General features: G+C 43.9%; 1 protein-coding gene across 1 annotated transcript in view; it reads right to left on the bottom strand.

Annotated features, from left to right (window-relative positions):
• The window catches only part of WDR62 (WD repeat domain 62), a 48,880-nt gene that overhangs the window by 16,882 nt on the left and 10,801 nt on the right, over positions 1–21,197 (bottom strand). Inside the window, exons 7-13 of the mRNA XM_026009940.2 lie at positions 20,882–21,064; positions 19,207–19,367; positions 17,675–17,864; positions 6,628–6,765; positions 4,300–4,478; positions 3,030–3,121; positions 1,312–1,437 (exon numbers count right to left, since the gene is read on the bottom strand). Coding sequence (XP_025865725.2) covers positions 1,312–1,437; positions 3,030–3,121; positions 4,300–4,478; positions 6,628–6,765; positions 17,675–17,864; positions 19,207–19,367; positions 20,882–21,064 — 1,069 coding nt within the window. The remainder of the gene's footprint in view (positions 1–1,311; positions 1,438–3,029; positions 3,122–4,299; positions 4,479–6,627; positions 6,766–17,674; positions 17,865–19,206; positions 19,368–20,881; positions 21,065–21,197) is intronic.

Here is a 21,197-nt window from a genome sequence, read left to right as displayed (position 1 = left end):
CCAGCTAGAGTCCAGTTTATACTGACAATAAAATTGTCCGTGTTGTGAGCATAGCCCAGCTGGAACAGAGCACCCAAAAGCTGGGTTTAGGATTCATGTCCTGTCAGACTGGCTGGGAACTCTGATAAAGCCTACACCCTGTAATGCAGAAGGTGGCCTTAAGGACCAACTCCTGGGCTACCCCTTGGGTCATCATCACTGCTCTCGGATCCAGACTGTTTGTTAAAGCTGAGGTCACTGGTGGCCAAACTGCTAGACTTGCTGACTTATTCCAACTCTATCCCATGGAACGAATAGGTTTTTAAAGATGTCTGAGAAGTTTTAGCTGATCAAATCTGGCTGTCTTCATCGACACATCAAACATTGTTAACTTCTTTTAGCTACAGAGAGGTAGGGCAGGAAGTAGGGAGGACCAAGGGACAGTAGTACATTCTCAGTCATAAGATTACAAGTAAAAAAAACCTCTTCATAGTCAAGAACTTAGAAAAGTACATGGGTATATTCTCTCCATGAATATATTCTTCTGGAACATCATTTTGAATATGCTCTTGGGTTCGATCAGTTAACCCTACAGGACCCACCTCCCCTCCCCTTGGAATCCTTTAGGGCCAAGGACCTCTATACTGAATCCTTTGAGTCTAGAGAAAATCCCTTTGATTTCCTAGTTGAGTGTGGGCTTTGTCAGCAGCCCTACACAATATCCTAAGCCTGCAAGCACTGGCTCTGTGACTCCAGCTGTAAGTGCGAGGATCCTCCCCAGCACAGAGTTAGCTTCCAGCAATTTTCATGGTCACCTATTTTTCTGCCAAGGTCACCAGTGCCCACCCTGCCCTCTCACAGGATTGGCACCCTGGTTTCCTTTAGGGGAGCAACATTCATCTAATTCCGGTCCTCCTGGATTGGAGGCAGAGGCAGATATGGGCTGGGGGTGCATGAGTCAGACCTGGTCCAAGAAAACATCCCAAAGCCCTGGCACTGAGAGCTGTTCTGAAAAGAGCAGATGCCTCAAGCCAGCACAAGGGAAGTCAGCTCCCAATTTCTGCCAAAATAGACAGGAAGAGGGAAAATCTCTTTTCAGTGGCACAGTGATAACCAAGATGCTGCCCATCACAGAAAGGCACAGCTGACAGAGGCAGTCTTGAAAGGTTAAATAAACAAACCAACCAACCAACCAATCTTTGGATCCAGCTGGGCCTGAATCCAGAGCTTGCTTTCCCCTCTTGTTTAAGCTAAAGGGAGTCTTACTGTTGTTACTTGCAGCCAAAGGAGCATGCCAAACAAGGCGGAGGAAGCAGGAAGGGAGGGGCTCACCAGCAAATTTGATGGCTGTGATGGAGGAAGAGTGGTCATCCAGGGTCTGCTCCAGATTGTAGTTCTTCTCCACATTCAGTACATGGATCAGTCGGTCCCGACTGGCTGAGGCCAGCAAGGTCAGCCCTGTGAGTGGACAGGGTAGCCTTGGGTTCCCAGGAGGCTGCTCAATGCCTTGGCCTCCCACACGGCAATGAGACTGGGCTTCCCCAGCCTTGAAGAAGGGGTCTTTGGTTCTGTAACTGCAGCCAACTTGCCCCAAACCCAGGAAGGGACAATTTCCTCAGCTATCTGTAGTCCTGCCTCAGGGCCCCCAAACCCTGGCATTTCACACCCCATGGCACCAGTTCAGGAGGATGAATCTTCACGTACATACGGACGCTCTGCCACCTGTACCCATAGCAGATATCCTAGCAGAGCCCAGAGCTCCTTCCTGTCAAGTCCAACTCTTTGGCTTCCCATGTGAAGCCCTGTCAACTTCTCAGGCTCCCCGGAACACTGTTCCCTCACTCCCTGAGCTCTGGCTCTCTGGGTCTCGACCAGGTCTTACTGATGACCACACTTCTGCCAGTACGCCCCTCAGACAGTGGTACCCTGGTCGCCTGGCATGTCTGAGGGCTAATACATGACTGGAGGCAGAGGAGAGCTTGGGAAGGATGCACTGAATGAAGACAGATCTAAAGAACTGCAGAGGATGGGGGAACAGGGTGTTTGAGGAAATGGAGGAGGAAAGAGCATGGGACAATTGCTAACGTATCAGGACACGACTCCACCTAAGTTCTATTCCTGCCAAAAATGTATCAGCGAAATGAAATCATGATGAAAACAGACAAACTCAAATCGAAGGAAATTCCATAAAATGACTGGTCTATACTCTGCAGAAAGCCAAGTCATAAAGACAAATTAAGGCTGTGGAAATGTTCCAGAAAAAAGGTGACAAAAGAGCTATGAAAACTCAAGTGTGAACCTGGACTGGAAAAGAAAGGTGCTATAGAGGACAATACTGGGACAGCCTGTAAAATAGGAATAAAGACCACAAAAGGGAGGACTATAGGATAAAGTGAAACCTCCACAACTGATGTGCACATGGCCATGTAAATGGATGTCCTCATTGCTAAGAAATGCTCACAGACCCACTGGAGAGTGAAAGGTCATGTCTTTACTCTCAAAGAAATCAGCAGAAAAAAAGAAATGGATATGCTAGTATTCTATTAGCATGAGTATATGTACACACACATGCATAGAGACAGAAATGGAGATGGGGAAGCAGATTAAGTCATACACACAGTTATAGGGTCATACAGAATTGAAAAGAAAAAAACCCTGAGGAATCTGGGTGAAAAGAACATGGGTATTCATTCTAGTACTCATGCGATTTTTCTGTAGGTATCAAACTTTCCAAAATAATATGTTTGATATGTGATCTATAACTGTTGATCTATCTTTTCCAGTGGAGAATGAGCTCATCCATACATTCTTTCATTCAGCACTCACCTCTTTAACCTGAGCGCTGTTTGGGGCGCTGAGAACTAGGGCCAGCAAGTCCAGCCCAGTCCTGCCTTCCAGATTCTTGTATTCTAGAATCCCAGCTACCCTGACTCAGGGCCCAGCAACAGGGGCGCTTACACAGCCCCATCAGACATCAACTACCTGTTTCTATGGCTCTGCTGAGGGGCCCTGCTCCCCTGCCTTCCCCCTTCTACCCTGTATAGGTTTACCTGTCTCAGGCTTGGAGTACTCCAGGCACAGCACCTCAGCATCATGGGCTTCCACTTTGACCAGCTCATCCATGAAGTGTAGCTCGTGGATCCTGGGAGACATACTGTCCACTGTACCCTACCCAGAGCCCCCGCCCCTCGGCTCTAGGTGCTCTGCCACTGCTAGAGAATGTCAGAGCTGCCCGCGAGGCAACATGGGGGACTCCCTGCCCTGGCCAGCTAGTCGAGAGATGCCCAACCATTCTTTTCCTCTAGAAACCTGCTTTCTCAAAGGTTTGAGAATGGTTTGCCCACCTCAGTGAGTGGGCACCCAGACCCTTATGGATCCATGGGCCAGGTCTAGGATAGTCCTCTGGGGGAAGAGGAGTGGAGCAGGGTGGTGTCAGAGGAGATCCCTGGGGGTGGGGGAGGGGCTGGGGGTCAGAGGTCAGAGGTCAGACTAAGGATAGGACCTCTGGGTGGGGAATACTTCACTACAATCTCTCATTCTTAAAGACTCTCAAATCTAAACTTTCCTCGTTCTCTCCAAATGAAATCAAACCACCTACAGGCTATCTAGGATGATACAAGAGCCAGTTATCCCAGGTCCTCCACTCTAGCTGTGTGACCTTAGCTTAGCCACCGGCCTCTCCTGCCTCATTAACCTATCTGGACATGGAGCTAATACCAGCACTTGCATCAGAGGTGGGTGAAATGACTACGTTGGTTGATGCAGCATCAGGCCACATGGAGCATGTGCTCTCTACCTTCCCCCCCTCAACGGCCTTCCATTCCTCAACGGCCTCGGCACCCAGGGGGTCAGAGCCATCATATTCTGTCAGCAGCTACTGGGCCAGTAATATCTTAAAAAAATCTCATAGTGGGGGTAAACAGCCTGAGCTCTCCAATGTCCCATCCTCCTGGCCCCCCTCCTGCGCCACCAGGACCCCTCATGCCCCAGCTGGCATCCCCTCTGACTATTCAGCACCAGTATCACATGGCTGGTAAAAGTGTCACCCTAGCCTGCAATTGTGCAAGTTTGCCCATCTACAATGCAGGCACCATTCGCAAGCCCCAGCTGCTGAGGCCCTGGAGCTACACTATCTCAGCCCTCTGGAAGACACTGCTTAGCTTACGTTCTCAGGGATGGCTGGTTTCCAGACTGCCATTCACAGTCCCTCATTCTCAGTGGGGAAGCAGAGGTGCCCAAGTCAAAGCTCCTTCACACCACCCTCAGGACCCAAGCCTGAGCTGGGAAGTGTACATTAGTCATCTGCCAGGGCTCACTTGCCTCAGATTTCCACTTCGGTCACCTGAAGCCAAGTGCTGGCCATCAGGACTGACCTGCATGACTCGGACCCCAGCCTTCACATCCACAGGTATTCCATTCTCACTCCCTCGGTCTGGGAAGTGGGACATGTCCTGCAGGTGCTGGATGTCATTCTCTACATATACTACCTTCAGCAGGGTCTGCAGGGAGGAGAGGGCTGAGGTCAGTGCTCTGGGAAGGTCTGAAGCACATCTGCAATTCTGTCTCCCAATAGCCATGCTCTCATTCTTCATAGTAACAGAACTCCATTTTTTAAAAAATATTTTATTATTTTATTTATTTATTCATGAGAGACACAGAGAGCAGCAGACATAGGCAGAGGGAGAAGCAGGCTCCCTGCAGGGAGCCCGACGTGGGACTCAATCTCAGGACCCCGGGACCACGCCCCAAACCAAAGGCAGACACTCAACCACTGAGCACCCAGGAGCCCCCAGAACTCCAAATTTAACCTTCTCTACTGAGAATAACTGTTTCCTACCCTCCCCTGCAGCTAGATGAGGCTCTGTGAATAAACTCTGGTCAATGAGATATAAAACAAGTGAGAACCCTTCTGCTTCCTTTTCCTTTGTTCTTCTACCTGGAGCTCTAGCAGCCATATTGGATGACAAGGTCAAGGGCTATTCCAAAATGACAGAGTGGAGAGCTGAAGGCTCTTGGGTCTCTAAGGACTTCCTGTAGCTGCCAAAACAGCTTGGACTTCAGGCTATTTAGGAGTCAGAAAACCAAACGTTTACCTCTTATTTTGGATTTTTCTGTTGTATGCAGCTAAATGTAACATATCACAGGTATGGAAAAGAAGGTAGTAATACTAGGTGAAGGGGATGAGGGGAGTAAAGGGGCACCTGCTATACACACCCTGCATAAGGGTCAGCCACACTGACCATTCAGGTTTTTCAACTCATCAGACTCCCACCTCAGGACCTTTGCACGGGCTAGTCCCTTGGCTTGGACACTCTCCCCTCCCCTCTTTACTCATTCCAATCCTCCATATCTCAGTTGCCTCTTCCTCTAGGAAGCTGCCCTTGACACCACAGATAAAATCAGATGACACTTATATATCCTACTAGCATTTCGCAATTTTCTTTCATGGCGATTATCATGCTTGTGATCATATCATAGGGGCGGCGCCTGGGCGGCTCAGTGGGTTAAGCATCTGACTCTTGATTTTGGCTCAGGTTATGATTTCAGGGTTGTGAGACTGAGCACTGCGGTCAGTGAGGAGTCTGTTTGAAGATTCTGTCCCTCTGCCCTTTATCACTCTTCTTCTCAAATAAATATTTTTTTTAAATGATTATTTATGGGGTGTTTGGGCGGCTCAGTCAATTAAGTAACTGCCTTTGGCTCAGGTCACGGTCCCGGGGTCCTGGGATGGAGCCACACGTTGGGCTCCCTGTTCAGTGGGGAGTTTGCTTCTCCCTCTGCCCCTCCCCTGCCTATTCTCTTTCTCTCTCTCTCTCAGATAATAAAATCTTTAAAAATGATTATACCATAATTTGTGCAGTTACTAGTTCACTGCACAGCGCTTAGCATACATCTTTTTTTTTTTTTTTTTTAAGATTTTATTTATTTATTCATGAGAGACACACAGAGAGAGAGAGAAAGGCAGAGGGAGAAGCAGGCTCCATACAGGACGCCTGATGCGGGACTCAATCCTGGGTCTCCAGAATCACACCCTGGGCTGAAGGCGGCACTAAACTGCTGAGCCACCCAGCACCCAGGCTGCCCCATAGCGCAGATCTTAATAAGCATCTGCAGAGAAGATGAATGCACAATTCACATCTCAGCTCCTAAGAGAAGCTCCCTCACCGACCTAGCAATATCAACTATTTCTTCAGCAAAGTTTTCTCTATATCCTCCCATCATGGCTCTCTTTGGGGTCCTGCCAGCACCCTTACCCAAGGCTTCACAGTTTGGCAGCAAGGTAGACAGGGGAAGCCTCTCCCTGGTTTGGTCCACCAGGTGCTCTTCCAGGAAGTTCTGACTTAACACTTAGGGAACAATTTCATTTCTATTGAATATGGCAAGTTGCCTGGAGTAGCTGTGTTGACACGTACCTGGAGGGCAGGAGCTGACTAGAAGAGAGAAGCCGAGAGGAGAGACCATGCTACTTCAGAAAGAAAAAGAAAGGAGAGAGAGAGAAACGAGAGAGGGAGACACAGAGTGCTTCCTGGTCCCTGCATCCAGGGAAGCTTAACACCAAGGTCCATAGGATTTTCTCCTACCCCTCTATCCTAGCTTAAAGTACATCTCTGTTCCTCCTAAAATATGGTTCACAATTAAGCCACTCACGTTACTGAAGATATTCTTCTGCCATTCAGAGTCGGGACTGCTATCCATGTTCCAAAAGCGGATGGTGTTGTCTGAGGAACAAGTAAGAAAAGATCCTGATGGCAGACAAGCTCTCTGATCTTCAAACTCAGGATACACCTACAGTTCCCAGAGAATAAGGCAAAGAGTGATTCATTACAACCATTTCCATGACAGCACTGGGATATTCTATTGTATTTTGGTGAAAAAAAAAAAAGGCATGTTGCAGATAAATAGGCATAGTGTAATGTCTTCTATGTTAAAAATAAACAAGAAAAAAAGGACACTACATGCTACCATATGTTGTCCATGCACCATCTTCAGCCCAGGTCATGAAACATCCTCACACATAAATTTCCAAGGCAAATGGGCAGCCCAGTCAAAAATCACTAAGCAAAAAAGGAAACAAGGTACCATGGGCAAGAAGCAGCAGAAAAAACAGTCCACCTTCAAATACTGGAAAATCAGACAGAATATAAAATAACTCTGTTTAGGGATCCCTGGGTGGCGCAGCGGTTTGGCACCTGCCTTTGGCCCAGGGCGCGATCCTGGAGACCCGGGATTGAATCCCACATCAGGCTCCCGGTGCATGGAGCCTGCTTTTCCCTCTGCCTGTGTCTCTGCCTCTCTCTCTCTATCATAAAAAAAAAAAAAAAAAAAAAAAAAATTAAAAATAAAAAAATAAAAAATAAAATAACTCTGTTTAATGTGTTTAAAGAAATAGAAGAACTTTGACAAAAGTAAGAGTAGTCAACCATAAACTAGAAAAAATAACCAAGCAAACCTGAAAAAGAACAAGACAGAACTATTTCTAAAAACAAAATACAGCTCAGAGTCAGAGAAATAACATATAAAGGAATTTCAAAATATGGAATACTGAGTTCTGAGATGATAATAGCAGCAGCATAGATTTTTTTTTAATCTAAAAAACCCACACAAGGCACCTAGGTGGCTCAGTTGGTTAAACATTCGACTCTTGGTTTTGGCTCAGGTCATGATCTCAGGGTCATAGGGCCGAGCCCTGCCTCAGACTCTGCACTCAGCTTGAGTCTGCTTGAAGATTCTCTCCCTCTGTCCCTCCCCCAACTCGCACACATGCACTTTCCAAATGATTAAATTTTAAAAATCCCCACATAAAAATGAGTGACCAAAACCACATGAACAACAATACAGCAAAACTAGGTGATAAGATATCCTCTTAACTCCCGAAAGATAAGCAGGTAGGGACAAACTATCTCTAGTCATAAGATCTACACATCATCAACATGTGTATGAGAGAAAGTAGAGGGAAGCAATGAAGACCCTGACAGATCCAACAAAGGATAACCCAAAGTAGCCAACAGGTATTCATGGGAAGGTACAACAGGCCAAACTGAACAGTTTAAATTGGGAGGGTTTTACCCTCTCCAATAGTAGTTTAACTGCAAGGTTTGGCAGTTAGGTCTGAAGGGGAGTTTGAAGAAATAGTTGATATTGCTAGGTCAGTGAGGGAGCTTTTAGGAGCTGAGATGTGAATCAAATCAGGAGGGTTTCATCTTCTTCAATAGTAATTGAGTGCCAGGTTTGGCATTTAGAAGTCCGGAGCAGTGAAGCCCATAAACTCAAAACTGACCTGCCAGGGCTCTCTTTGAGGACAAAGGCCTATCCTGAGGGCAAACTATTGAGTGGAAACAAAACTGATCAAGAGAGAGCCAGGAGAGCCAGAGTAAAGGGAAGGCTTAGAACAGAGTAGAGGTACACATAAACAGGAACATAACAAGGAAATATCAAAAGGCAAGCTGCCATATTTTTTTAAACAGTATAAAAATCATGGAAGATGGAATCTTTTCCTGAGAAGTAGGAAATGTTCTGAACACCAACTTCTGTGTTTTGTTTTGTTTTTTAAGGAATGTCTATACCCAAGATGGAGCTCAACCTCACAATCCCAGATGAAGTCTCATGCCAGGCACGCCACAAACTATACCAACTTCTAAAAATTCGGAAAAACCAGTATTACATAAAAAGGAAAACAAAAAAAGGACCAAACTCAAGTCCCAAACAAAGTTAAAATAAAAGGAAAAGAAAGAAAGCACACCAGAAACATATTTCCACAAAACAAATCAAAACTGTAACTTACTATTTCAAGATAAGCTAGAAGACATTAAGAAAATGATCTGAGATATGGATAGCAACCTAAATCACAATTAGAAAAACCAGAAATAAAGGATGCCTGGGTGGCTCATGAACCGTTCCTGACAAGTCTTCCAAAGAATGAACTCTGAACTACAAAAACAACTGGAGATGTCAACAAATATCTGTATGTAAATATCTGTTACTTGTAGAACAAAGAATAAATATGGGTCAAGTGACATCACTGAAAATGGCACAGTAGGGAACTCCAAAAACTATCCCTCCACCAAAGCAATCTTAAGCTGGAAAAAAACTATCAGAATCAACTTTTTCAGAACCCCGAATCTAACTTACAATAACCAGGAGGAGCTTAAAAAAGAAAGAAGCTGCTGAATTTTGACATTTAAGGAAACTACTGTAAAATCATTAGCTGACTACTCAGATAATGGAAAAGAGACTTCAGTGACCACACATGAAAAAGAATACAATCTTTACAAAAGTAGTTCAGAAAAATCACTAAACAATTACAACCCACATAACAAACCCTAGCGGGGAGGAGAATTTGATTGCCAGTCATCACATTATAATAGTCAAAATACCCAGTTTTCAACAAAAAAATAATGAAAGAGAAGAAAAGAAGAAAGCACAGCCCATTCATAGGAAAACAAAAATTAAGAGAAACTGCCTGAGGAAGCCCAGATTGGACTTATTAAACAAAGAATTTAAATCAACTGTCTTAAAAATACTGAAAAAGATCAAGGAAATTGTGGACAAAGAACTAAAGGAAACCAGAAGAACAATGTCACATCAAATATGGAATATCAAAAAAAAAATTAAAAAAGGAACCAAATAGAAATCTAGAGCTGTAAAGTATAATAACTAAAATAAAAATTCAGTAGGGTTCAACTGCAAATTTAGTGAGCAAAAGAATGAATCAGTGAAGTAAAAATAGGTCAATTGAAATTACCCAGTCTAAGGATCAGAATGAAAAAATTTTAAGAAAAATGATTAGAACCTAAGGAACCTACAGAAGACCACAGAGAACATCAACATACACACATAGAAGTCTAGAAAGAAAGAGGCACAAAAAAATATTTGAAAATATTTGAAAAAAATAGAGGCTAAAACTTCTCAAATTTGATGTAAGACATGTATCAACACAAGAAGCTGAAAAAACTCCAAGCAGGATAAACAGACTAAAAAAGATTCATGTCAAGACACATCACAAATTACTGAAGCCAAAAGCCAGACAAAATCTTGAAAGCAACAAGAGATAGATGACTTATTCCATACAAAGGATCTTCAATAAAATTAACAGTTGGTGTCTCAACAGAAACCATAGAAACCAGAAGGCAGGGACAACATATTTAAAGTACTACAGACAAAAAATTGTTAACCAAGAATTCTGTACCTCGCAAAACTATCCTTTATTTTTTTTTATAATAAATTTATTTTTTATTGGTGTTCGATTTGCCAACATACAGAATAACACCCAGTGCTCATCCCGTCAAGTGCCCCGCTTAGTGCCCGTCACCCATTCACCCCCACCCCCCACCCTCCTCCCCTTCCACCACCCCTAGTTCGTTTCCCAGAGTTAGGAGTCTTTATATTCTGTCTCCCTTTCCGATATTTCCCACACATTTCTTCTCCCTTCCAAAACTACCCTTTAAACATGAAGGAGTGGGCAACCCAGGTGGCTCAGCGGTTTAGCGCCGCCTTCGGCCCAGGGCGATTCTGGAGACCAGGGATCGAGTCCCACATCGGGCTCCCTGCATGGAACCTGCTTCTCCCTCTGCCTGTGTCTCTGCCTCTCTCTCTCTGTGTCTCTCATGAATAAATAAATAAAATCTTAAAAAATAAAAATAAAAACAAATAAACATGAAGGAGAGGGGGAACCTAGGTGGCTCAGTTGGTTAAGCATCTGCCTTTGGCTCAGGGTGTGATCGCTATCTGGGGACTGAGTCCCACATCAGACTCCCTGCAGGGAGCCTGCTTCTCCCTCTGCCTATATCTCTGCCTCTCTCTGTGTCTCATGAATAAATAAAATCCTTAAAAAAAAAAAAAAAAAGTTTTGGGATCCCTGGGTGGCTCAGCGGTTTAGCATCTGCCTTGGGCTCAGGGCGTGATCCCAGAGTCCTGGGATGGAGGCCCACATCGGGCTCCCTGCATGGAGCCTGCTTCTCTCTCTGCCTGTGATTCTGCCTCTCTCTCTCTCTGTCTCTCATAAATAAATAAATAAAATCTTAAAAAAAAAAAAAAAAAAAAAAAAAAAAAAAGACAGCTCTAGGGAAATTATCAATAAGGAAATAGAGGCCAGGGATCCCTGGGTGGCGCAGCGGTTTAGCGCCTGCCTTTGGCCCAGGGCGCGATCCTGGAGACCCGGGATCGAATCCCACGTGGGGCTCCCGGTGCATGGAGCCTGCTTCTCCCTCTGCCTGTGTCTCTGCCTCTCTCTCTCTCTCTGTGTGACTATCATGAATGAATAAATAAATAAAATCTTAAAAAAAAAAAAAAAAAAGGAAACAGAGGCCTGCAAAAAACACTATAAACCAAACAGATTAACAAATGTATAAAGACTATGCCACCCAATAACAGCAAAATCCATGTTCTCAAGTGAACATGGAGCATTCTCCAGAACAGACCACACATTAGGTAACAAAATAAGTCAATACATTTAAAAAAACTGTAATCATACAAGATATCTTCTCCAACCACAATTGGAATGAAATTACAAATAACAGTAGGACATTTGGAGAATTAACAAATACATAAATATTAAACCATACACTTTTACACAATCAATGGGTCAAAGAAGCGATCAAAGAGAAATTAGAAAATACTGTGAGACAAATGAAAATGAAAACACATATACCAAAATCATGGCATGCAGCAAAAGAAACACTCAGAGAGAAACTTACAGCTCTAAATGCCTACATTAGAAAAGCAGGTTGACAGGACGCCTAGGAGGCTCAGCAGTTGAGTGTCTGTCTTAGGCTCAGAATGTGATCCTGGAGTCCTGGGATCGAGTCCCATATTGGGCTTCCTGCACGGAGCCTGCTTCTCCCTCTGCTTATGTCTCTGCCTCTCTGTGTCTCTTATGAATAAATAAATAATCTTTAATCTTTAAAAAAAAAAGCAGATTGGGGCTCCTGGGTTCTCAGTTGGTTAAGTGTCTACCTCAGCTCAGGTCATGATCCCAGAGTCCTGAGTCCACTCCTTGTTCAGCAGGGTATCTGCTTCTCCCTCTGCCCCTCCCTAGCTCATTCTCTCTAATGAATTAAAAAAAAAAAAAATTTTTTTTTTTAAAACAGGCGTCTGGGTGGCTCAGTTGGTTAAGTGTCTGTCTTTGGCTCAGGTCATGACCCCAGAGTCCTGGGACTGAGCTCCTCATTGGGCTCCATGCTCAGTTAGGAGTCTGCTTCTCCCTCTGCCCCTCTCCCTGCCCATGCTTTCTTTTTCTCTCTCTCAAATAAAAAAATAAAATCTTAAAAAAAAATCCCATCTTAAAAAAAAGATAATGGTTATCATCATCATCACCATCATCATCATCATCTCAGATGCGCCTGGGTGGCACAGTTAAATGTTCAACTCTTGGTTTTGGCTCAGATTGTGATCTTGGGGTCATGGGATGGAGCCCCATGTTGAGCTCCACAATTGGCCCAGAGATTCTCCCTTCCTCTGGGATTATCCCTCCCTCTGTTCCCCTCCCATTGTGTGTGCACTCTCTCAAAATTAAAAAAAATCTTAAAAAAAAAGATCTTAAATCAAGAATGTCTCACCTTAAGAAACCAGAAAAACAAGAGCAAACTAAACCAAAAGCTAAAAGGAAGAAGAAAATAAAGATTACAATGGAGATAAACAGTCTTTTTTCTTTTCCCCAGAAATGGAAAACATGATCCTAAAATTCATATGGAAAAAAAAAACTAAAAAAATAAAATAAAAATAAAATTCATATGGAATTGTAAGAGATCCCAAATACTCAAATGAATATTGATCAAACAAACAAATCTCAAAGTTGTTAGGGACACCTGGGTGGTTTAGTGGTTGAGCTGCCTTTGGCTCAGGGTGTGACTCCTATCTGGGGATGGAGTCCTGCATCAGACTCCCTGCAGGGAGCCTGCTTCTCCCTCTGCCTATGTCTCTGCCTCTCTCTGTGTCTCTCCTGAATAAATAAAATCTTAAAAAACAAAACAAATGCAAAATAATGAAGTTGGACCTCTGCATCAAGTATATACAAAAATTAACTCAAGAGGCAGCCCCAGTGGCTCAGCGGTTTAGCGCTGTCCTCAGCCCAGGGCATGATATTAGAGACCTGGGATCGAGTCCCACATCAGGCTCCCTGCATGGAGCCTGCTTCTCCCTCTGCCTGTGTCTTCGCCTCTCTGTGTGTCTCTCATGAATAAATAAATAAAATCTTAAAAAAAAAATTAACTCAGGGATCCCTGGGTGGCGCAGCGGTTTGGCGCCTGCCTTTGGCCCAGGGCACGATCCTGGAGACCCGGGATCAAATCCCACGTCGGGCTCCCGGTGCATGGAGCCTGCTTCTCCCTCTGCCTGTGTCTCTGCCTCTCTCTCTCTCTGTGTGTGACTATCATAAATAAATAAAAAAAAATTTTAAAAAAAATTAACTCAAAAGAGATCAAAGACATAAATGGAAGAGCTAAAACAATGAAACTTTTTATTTTTTTGAAGATTTATTTATTTATTTATTCATGAGAGACAGAGAGGAAGAGAGAGAGAGAGAGATAGATAGAGAGACAGGCAGAGGGAGAAGCAGGCTCCATGCAGGGAGCCTGATGTGGGACTTGATCCCGGGACTCCAGGATCACGCCCTGGACCAAAGGCAGGCACTAAACCGCTGAGCCACCAGGATCCCCCAAACTTTTTTTTTTTTTAAAGTGCTCCAGCATGGAGCCCAACATGGGACCTGATCCTAACTCTGAGATCAAGACCTGAGCTGAGATGGAGAGTCGGACACTTTTAACTGACTGAGCCACCCAGGAGCCCCTAAAACAATAAAACTCTTAAAGGAAAAGCAAATCTTCATGATTGTGGATTTAGCAATGGTTCTTTATAGCTATGACACCAAAGATACAAGCAACAAAAGAAAAAAATAGATAAATTAGACTTCATCAAAATTAAAAACCTATGGGATCCCTGGGATTTAAAAAAAAAAAATTAAAAACCTCTGTACATCAAAGGATACCATCAAAAAAAGTGAAAAGATAACAAAAAATGAGAGAAAATATTTGCAAAGCATATATCTAATAGGGTCTAGTATCCAGAATATATAAAGAACTCTTACAATTCAACAGGAAGACAAACAACCCAAGTAAAAAATGGGCAAAAAATTTGAATACACATTTCTTCAAAGATATACAAATTACCAACTAGTATATGAAAAGAGGTTCAACATCACTAACCATTAGGGAAATGCAAGTCAAAACCACAATATAGTACCACTTCACAAACACTAAGATAGCTATAATTTAAAGCAAAAATAAAAAAAACTCGTGCTGGTAAGGATGTAGAGAAATCGGAATTCTCATACAGCACTGGTGGTAATGTAAAATGGTGAGGGGTGCCTGGCTGGCTCAGTTGGAAGTGTATCACTCTTGGGATGCCTGGGTGGCTCAGCAATTGGGCATCTGCTTTTGGCTCAGGGCGTGATCCTGGGATCCAGGATTGAGTTCCACATCAGGCTCCTTGCAGGAAGCCTGTGTCTTCCTCTGCCTCTGTCTCTGCTCCTCTCTCTCTGTCTCTCATGAATAAATGAAATCTTTAAAAAGAAAAAAGGAAGTGTATGACTCTCAATCTCAGGGCCATGAGTTTGAACCCTATTGGAGTACAGAGATTATTTAAATAAATTTAAAAAAAAAAGGGAATGTAAAATGGTGCAGCTGCTATGGAAAAGTTTGATGGTTCCTCAAAAAGCTAACAAGATTTACCATATGGCCCAGCAATTCTGCTCATGGGTATATACCCAAAAGAACTGAAACCAGATATTCAAAGCTTATACATGAACATTCATAGCAGTACTATTCATAATAGCCAAAAGGTAGAAACAACACAAATGTCCACCAACTGATGAACAGATGAATAAAATGTGGTATATCTGCACAATGGAATATTATTCAACCTTATAAAGGAATAAAGTACTGAAACATTACAACACAGATAAACCTTAAAAAGAGAGGTGTCTGGGTGGCTCAGTTGGTTAAGTGTCTAACTTCAGCTCGGGCCATGGCCTTAGAGTCCTGAGATTGAGCCCCACATCAGGCTGCCTGCTCAGTGGGGAGTCTGCTTCTCCCTCTGCTCCTCTCCTTGCTTGTGCTCTCTCTCTCTCTCAAATAATTAAAAATCTTAAAAACCAAGACCCAAAACTTTGAAAACATAATAAGGGAAAGAAGCCAGACACAAAGTCCACATATTCTATCATTCCATTTGTATGAAATATTTAGAACAGGCAAATCCATACCAATAGAAAGCAGGTTAGGGCTGGGGGAACGGGAATAGGGAATGATTGGTTAATGGGTACAGAGTTTCCTTTTAGAGTGATGAAAATGTTCTAGAACTAGATAATGGGGATGGTTGTATAACACTATGAGTGTACTAAATGCCACTGAATTGTACATTTTAAAATGATTTAGGGGGGTCTGGGTGGGTCAGTCAGTTAAGTGTCTGACTCTTAATTTCGGTTTAGGTTGTGATCTCAGTGTCATGAGATTGAGCCCTACATTGGGCTCTACACTGATCCTGCAGTCTGCTTAAGATTTTCTCTCTCACTCTCCCTCTGCTCCTTCCCCTGAACCTGCACGTGCAAGCATGCATGCATACACTCTCTCAAAACAAATAAATTAAATGGCAAATTTTATGCTATCTGTATTTTAACACAATACATATGTACACTTATACTCCCCTAAATAAATGGGGTCAGAAGGAAGAGAACATGGTATATAATGGCTACATGAGCAGGTCACATAGATGTTGAATAACTATTTTTTAAAATTGGGAGAGAATGGAGAACATATAAAAAAAAAATTATTTAACTCTTTTTAAAATTGAGTAATTGTCATTCTTAGACTGTTGTACACATAATGTGAGAATAAATAAATGATTAACGGGGATATTCTAATTCCATCATCCCCCGTGTCTTTAGCATTCTGGAAGGATCAGTCTAATACCTATGAACATCCCCAACACTCAGACTATGAATTTGAAGTACCAATACAACTTGAAACCAAAACTTAGGGCTTCTTTAAGAAATGATTGATTCCAGTCTGGGATAGGAAATGTACAAGATGAAGCTGGAATATCTTGTCATCTCAAAAAACAAAAGGTAGCTACCAAAGAAAGACTACAAGGGTCATGTCCAGAGGACTCAGAAGCCAACTTAAAGAGGCTCCCAGTGGTCAAAGATGGGACAATTTGAGCTTCCATAATGTTAATAATTGCAATGGATTAAAATATATCCAATATATTTACATATGAGTGTATAATGATATTAAATAAAAACAACTAGTTACCTTCAGAGGACAGGGAACCAATTCATTATCTTGAAAACTGGTAAATAAAGGGAAAGAATCAAGCATTTATCCTGCCTTTCCTATATGAAGTGTACCACTGGGTGACCAAATGGTAGATGAGGGGAAGTGTTTCTTCATATAAGTAGTCCAACTAATAAAAAGAAATGATAGAATTAGAATATCACCATATTGCAACCCCCAAGGAATAGATGGATCTAGGCATTGAGCATCAATAGCTCCTAACAATTATCAATAAACTGTACATTTCCTTTGTATGATTTTCTAGATCTGTTATTTAAAAAAAAAAAATTGAAGGACAAAGAGGGTTAGGACATTAGGAGTTGCAGAAGAAGAGAAAGAATGGGGTAGAGGCAATTTTTAAATCTGTACTGGCTGTTCTTTCCAGAACTGATAAAAAGATGCACCCACAGATATTTTTGTTGAGGAGACAAATACACATAAATAATAGGCAAATGCAAAGGAAAAAGAACTGAAAGAACACATAATAAACTAATAACAAAGGTGAGGGTGAAAGTGAACAGGATTGGGGGGTGGGCAGATCAAAACAGACTTTAGCTTTGAAACATTTCACCCTTTTTTCAAGGAGAATATATTTATATATAAAATTTTAAAGTTACTTAAAAAACATTCTTGTTGAGTAAAGTGCTATCAACAGAAATGTCAGATCTATGAAAGGCAGATGGATTCGAACAGTCAAAGGGCTGAATAATGGTTGTTGAAAAGGATCGAGTTATTTCTCCTAATTCTGAACTTGGCCACTGAAAACATAATTTCTCTAGGACAAATGTTCCTCACAGTATGAAATTTTCAGGAGGGAAAAGAGGTAGAATACAATTATTTCCCCGCCAGTTGTCTTATCTGCAAGGAAAACTTAGAACAGCTTTAGAGAATGAAAACACCCCCAAAGACTCATTCTCCGAAAATTTCAACACTTGAAAGAGCACTAACCTAATAGCTCTCCACAGCAAGCTCTATGAGGTACACACGCTCCTGCCACGGTCCTCCCAAGTGGCTGCATGCCTCTGCCCCTCACTCCCTGCAGGTCTCTGCTTGAAGGTCACGTCCTCAGAGAGCACCCCTGGTCTCTCTTCCCCTGGTTTTATTTTTCTTTGGAGAGGTAGTGCTGCTTGGCTGTCATTGATGATGTGTATGAGATTACTCTCCCACCCAAATGTGAGCTCCACCACGGCAGGACATTTGTCAGTTTCTTCCCAACTAATGTCCCCAGCACCTAGAACAGCACCTGGCACCAAGTTGGGGCCCATGAGTATCTTGTGAAGGAATGGCTGAATGGGTTCCCCAAACTGCAGAAGCTTTCCCCAGCTGAGCCCCGGATGGGAGCTGAGCATGGGCAGAGAGGAAGGGGGGCTCACCTCCACGTTCCAGACGTAGGAGCTGTGGAAGAGCTCCGACCACATCTTGCCTACTTTGTTGATGTCTTTGACGTCCCAGGTGTAGATGCTGTGGTCCTTATACACGCAGGACAGCCACTGATGGATGGGGTCGAAGGTCAGTGCCACTGTATCTGGGTAGACTGCTTCTGCCTTCCTGCAGAAGAGGAAGCTAACAAGGCCACATGGGTTATCAGTCGCCATCAATGGCAGTGTGAGTATCAATGACAGCTGCCTCTGGTGACACTCAAGCTGCCATCAATGACAGCTGCCTCTGGTGACACTCAAGCTGCCTCTTGCTTGGCAATGCCATCCCTTATGATAATTGAGATGGTTCATCTCCCACTCTCAACTCTACTTCTTCTTTTGCTTTTGCTTCTAGTACAGTGGTTGTTAACTGGAAGTTCCTGCCTGGCCCCTGAGAACATCTGAATTTTCACCTTCCCTCATCTCACCCAACCCAAGCTCCATCCTTTTTCTGAGCATGGAAGGATAATGGGCATGTACCTTAGTTCTCTCACACTGGCCTCACCAATACATGACCAAAAGTCCCTATGCCAGGGCTGGGGTGCTGTCCCCTGGCCTAGGGCCTCCCTACAAAGGCTATAGTTTACTGAGCACTTACTACGCGACGATCAGAGAGCTTTAGCTATCCTGAATCCTTAGTATCCACGAGAGGTAGGTACTATATTTCACAGATGAGGAAACTAAAGCACACACGGCAAAGGTGGCAGGGGGGCTGGGCGGCCTGGTCACTATAACACAACACTGTGTGTCACTCAGAAAAGGTACCCAGGAGGTAGTGTCCAGCAATTTACAAACAGGCAGCCCCAGGCACCCAGCACCCAGTTAGGTAGCCCTTGCCCCCAATAGCCTTACAACAAAGGGGAAGATACACCATAGCTCAGCCCTTCAACCTGCTTTCAACATGGCAGCCAGACGGATTTAATGCTTAAGGCCAACCATATAACTAATGCCAACGCCTGCAATCTCCAGTGGCTTCCCAATGACCCCAGAAAAGACTATAAGCTCCCCTGCAGGCTTCCATCAATGTTCAGACCAGTCTCCTAACATTCTCCCTGGCACACTGGGCTCTGGCCATGCAGCCTCTAGTTGTACCTGCAACACACCAAGCCCAGGGCACTTTCCCCTTCAGGTCTTTATACTTGCTATTAGGACCTACCTCTCCACATAGCTGGCTCCTCCTCACCAGAGACTTCCTCTGGCTCCCAATCAACATAGCCTGACCCCCAGGCACTATCCTTCCTGAGTTCCTGGTTTATTTCACCCAAGCATTTATGACGATCTCAAATGACCTTGTTTGTAAACTTGTTTGGCATCAAGCTCCCTCACCAGACTGCAGACTTCATGGTGGCAGAGATTTTGCTGCCTTGTAATAGCTCTATCCTTCCAGCGCAGGGCCAGCCAGATAGGTACATGAAGCTTGATGCACGAATGGATGTCGGGAGACAGACTCTGTGTGGGCCCCTCTCCTACCCTGTGCTAGGCAGTACCTGGGCTCCAGAGCCTGGGCCACGTCCACCCCAAGGTAGTGTGGTTTCGGCAGGTTTGCAAGGTATTGCAGGCTGTGGGCCTGGAACATGCGGACGATCCCATCTGTGCAGCCGCAGAAGATGAGCTCCTGGCTGACACAGAGGCATGAAGATAAGGAGACCTGTGGGGGCAAAGGGGACCCAAGTGGACTTGGTGCTGCATGTGGCCCAGTTCAGAGACACAGGGACTAACAGAGCAGAATTCAGCCTCTGAGAAGCCTTAGAGTTCCTTGGGTTTGAGAAGCCCATTTTGGCAAATGTTAAACTTCTGAAGTCAGGAGATGGCAGTCACTATTGGAGAAAACGTGCCAGCAGGCAGACAGAGGCACAAACTGTGACAGAACTGTTATCACTGTCTACAGAGGAACTCAGCTGTCTGTGGAAAATAATCTGTTCAGCAATTTGTGACTTCAGATAGGTAACATGCAGTACCAGGGTTGAATTTGAGGCTTATGTTTTTCCCCTACTGTTTAAAAACAACTTCATAGAGATACTTCAAAGCAACACAGAAAAATGTTACTATATACAGAAAAGACTATCAGACTATCTATCCTGCCAGGATACACAGATGGAAGGGGCAGGAAGTGCCAGACCTCTGGATACAGATTAGAGGAGCTTTTCCAAATCTAGAGGGATTTAATTTATAAGTCATTTAAGACAACTGCTCAGGGGCTAACTGTCCATCTGTTGGAAGCTTTGGACTTGCTTGAGCTGCTAAAGTTCTAAAAAGAAGATTCAAATGAGAAAAAAAAAAGATGTTTAACCAACTAGGAAAAACAGACGAAATTTCAAATTCTTCCACAGGCCTGACACCGTGCCATTAGCCTTAAAGGTGAGTTCTGGAAGAGAGCCACAAAAGGAGTAGGAAAAGGAGGGAACACAAGAAAAGTGTGGATTCAAACCCTCAGATCCTGAAGAAATGTGGTTCTGCAATTTATAGATATATCAGCCTTTAATTTTAAATGTTTAAAAAAAGAAAACGTTACATATTTTAATAGTCTTTTTTGACTGAAACATTAAGTCAATAATACCTTAGTTGTTTTTTTTTTTTTTAATATTTTTATGTATTTACTTATTCATGGGGGGGCGGGGCAGAGACACAGGCGGAGGGAGAAGCAGGCTCCATGCAGGGAACCCCATGTAGGACATCCCAGGACTCCAGGATCATGCCCTGGCCTGAAGGCAGGCACCAAACCGCTGAGCCACCCAGGGATCCCCCCTTAGTTTGTTTTGTAAATGCGGTCATCCAATCAATCAATTAATCAATCAGGTCATCCCACCAGCTAAGAGAACTCAGTGAAGAAAAATGGGAACTGGATCTAACAGTCATGGGACAGCAATTATAGCCTTGACCCCATTATAGGGTACCAGGTATGGTGCTAAGCGCCTTACATTTTACAGATTACAGATGAGGAACCTGTGCTAAAAGCCTTACATTTTCCATTTTACAGATGAGGAACCTGAGTCCCAGGGAGGGAAACTCACTCACCCAGAGTCTCACAAGCACAACTTCTGAGCAGTCAAACCCAGAGCTAGTGGGACCAGCTACCAGGTAGGGATATTATTGAGTGTCCCTTGAGACATGTCCTGGGAAGAGTGTTTTCCCCACTGATGGCAAGGAGGGAGGGTGGTGTACCTTCAAGTCGATCCACTTCTCCAGCACTCTCTTCTCATTGAACTGGCAAAGGAGGCCCGAGTAGGACACACAGAAGGTGTTGCCTGCCATCTGGCCCCGGCCACAAGCCACGCCACAGAAGATGTTGTTGTGCAGCTCACCCAGGATGCCTGAACGCCCTACGAGGGGAACTGTGCCCGTCACCTGGAGGCATAGCAGGGCACAGTAAGACACTGTCCACATGGCCTAGACCACAGCAAGGTCACCATGGAACTCTCCCGACCAGAGAATATGACACATAGCTAAATAGAAGGACTCTGAGACATTCCGCCAAATG

This window comes from Vulpes vulpes, chromosome 1, assembly GCF_048418805.1.
Source record: "Vulpes vulpes isolate BD-2025 chromosome 1, VulVul3, whole genome shotgun sequence".
Lineage (NCBI taxonomy): Eukaryota > Metazoa > Chordata > Mammalia > Carnivora > Canidae > Vulpes > Vulpes vulpes.
Note: the sequence above shows the minus strand (reverse complement) of the source record. Positions and strands in the feature narration are given on the sequence as shown.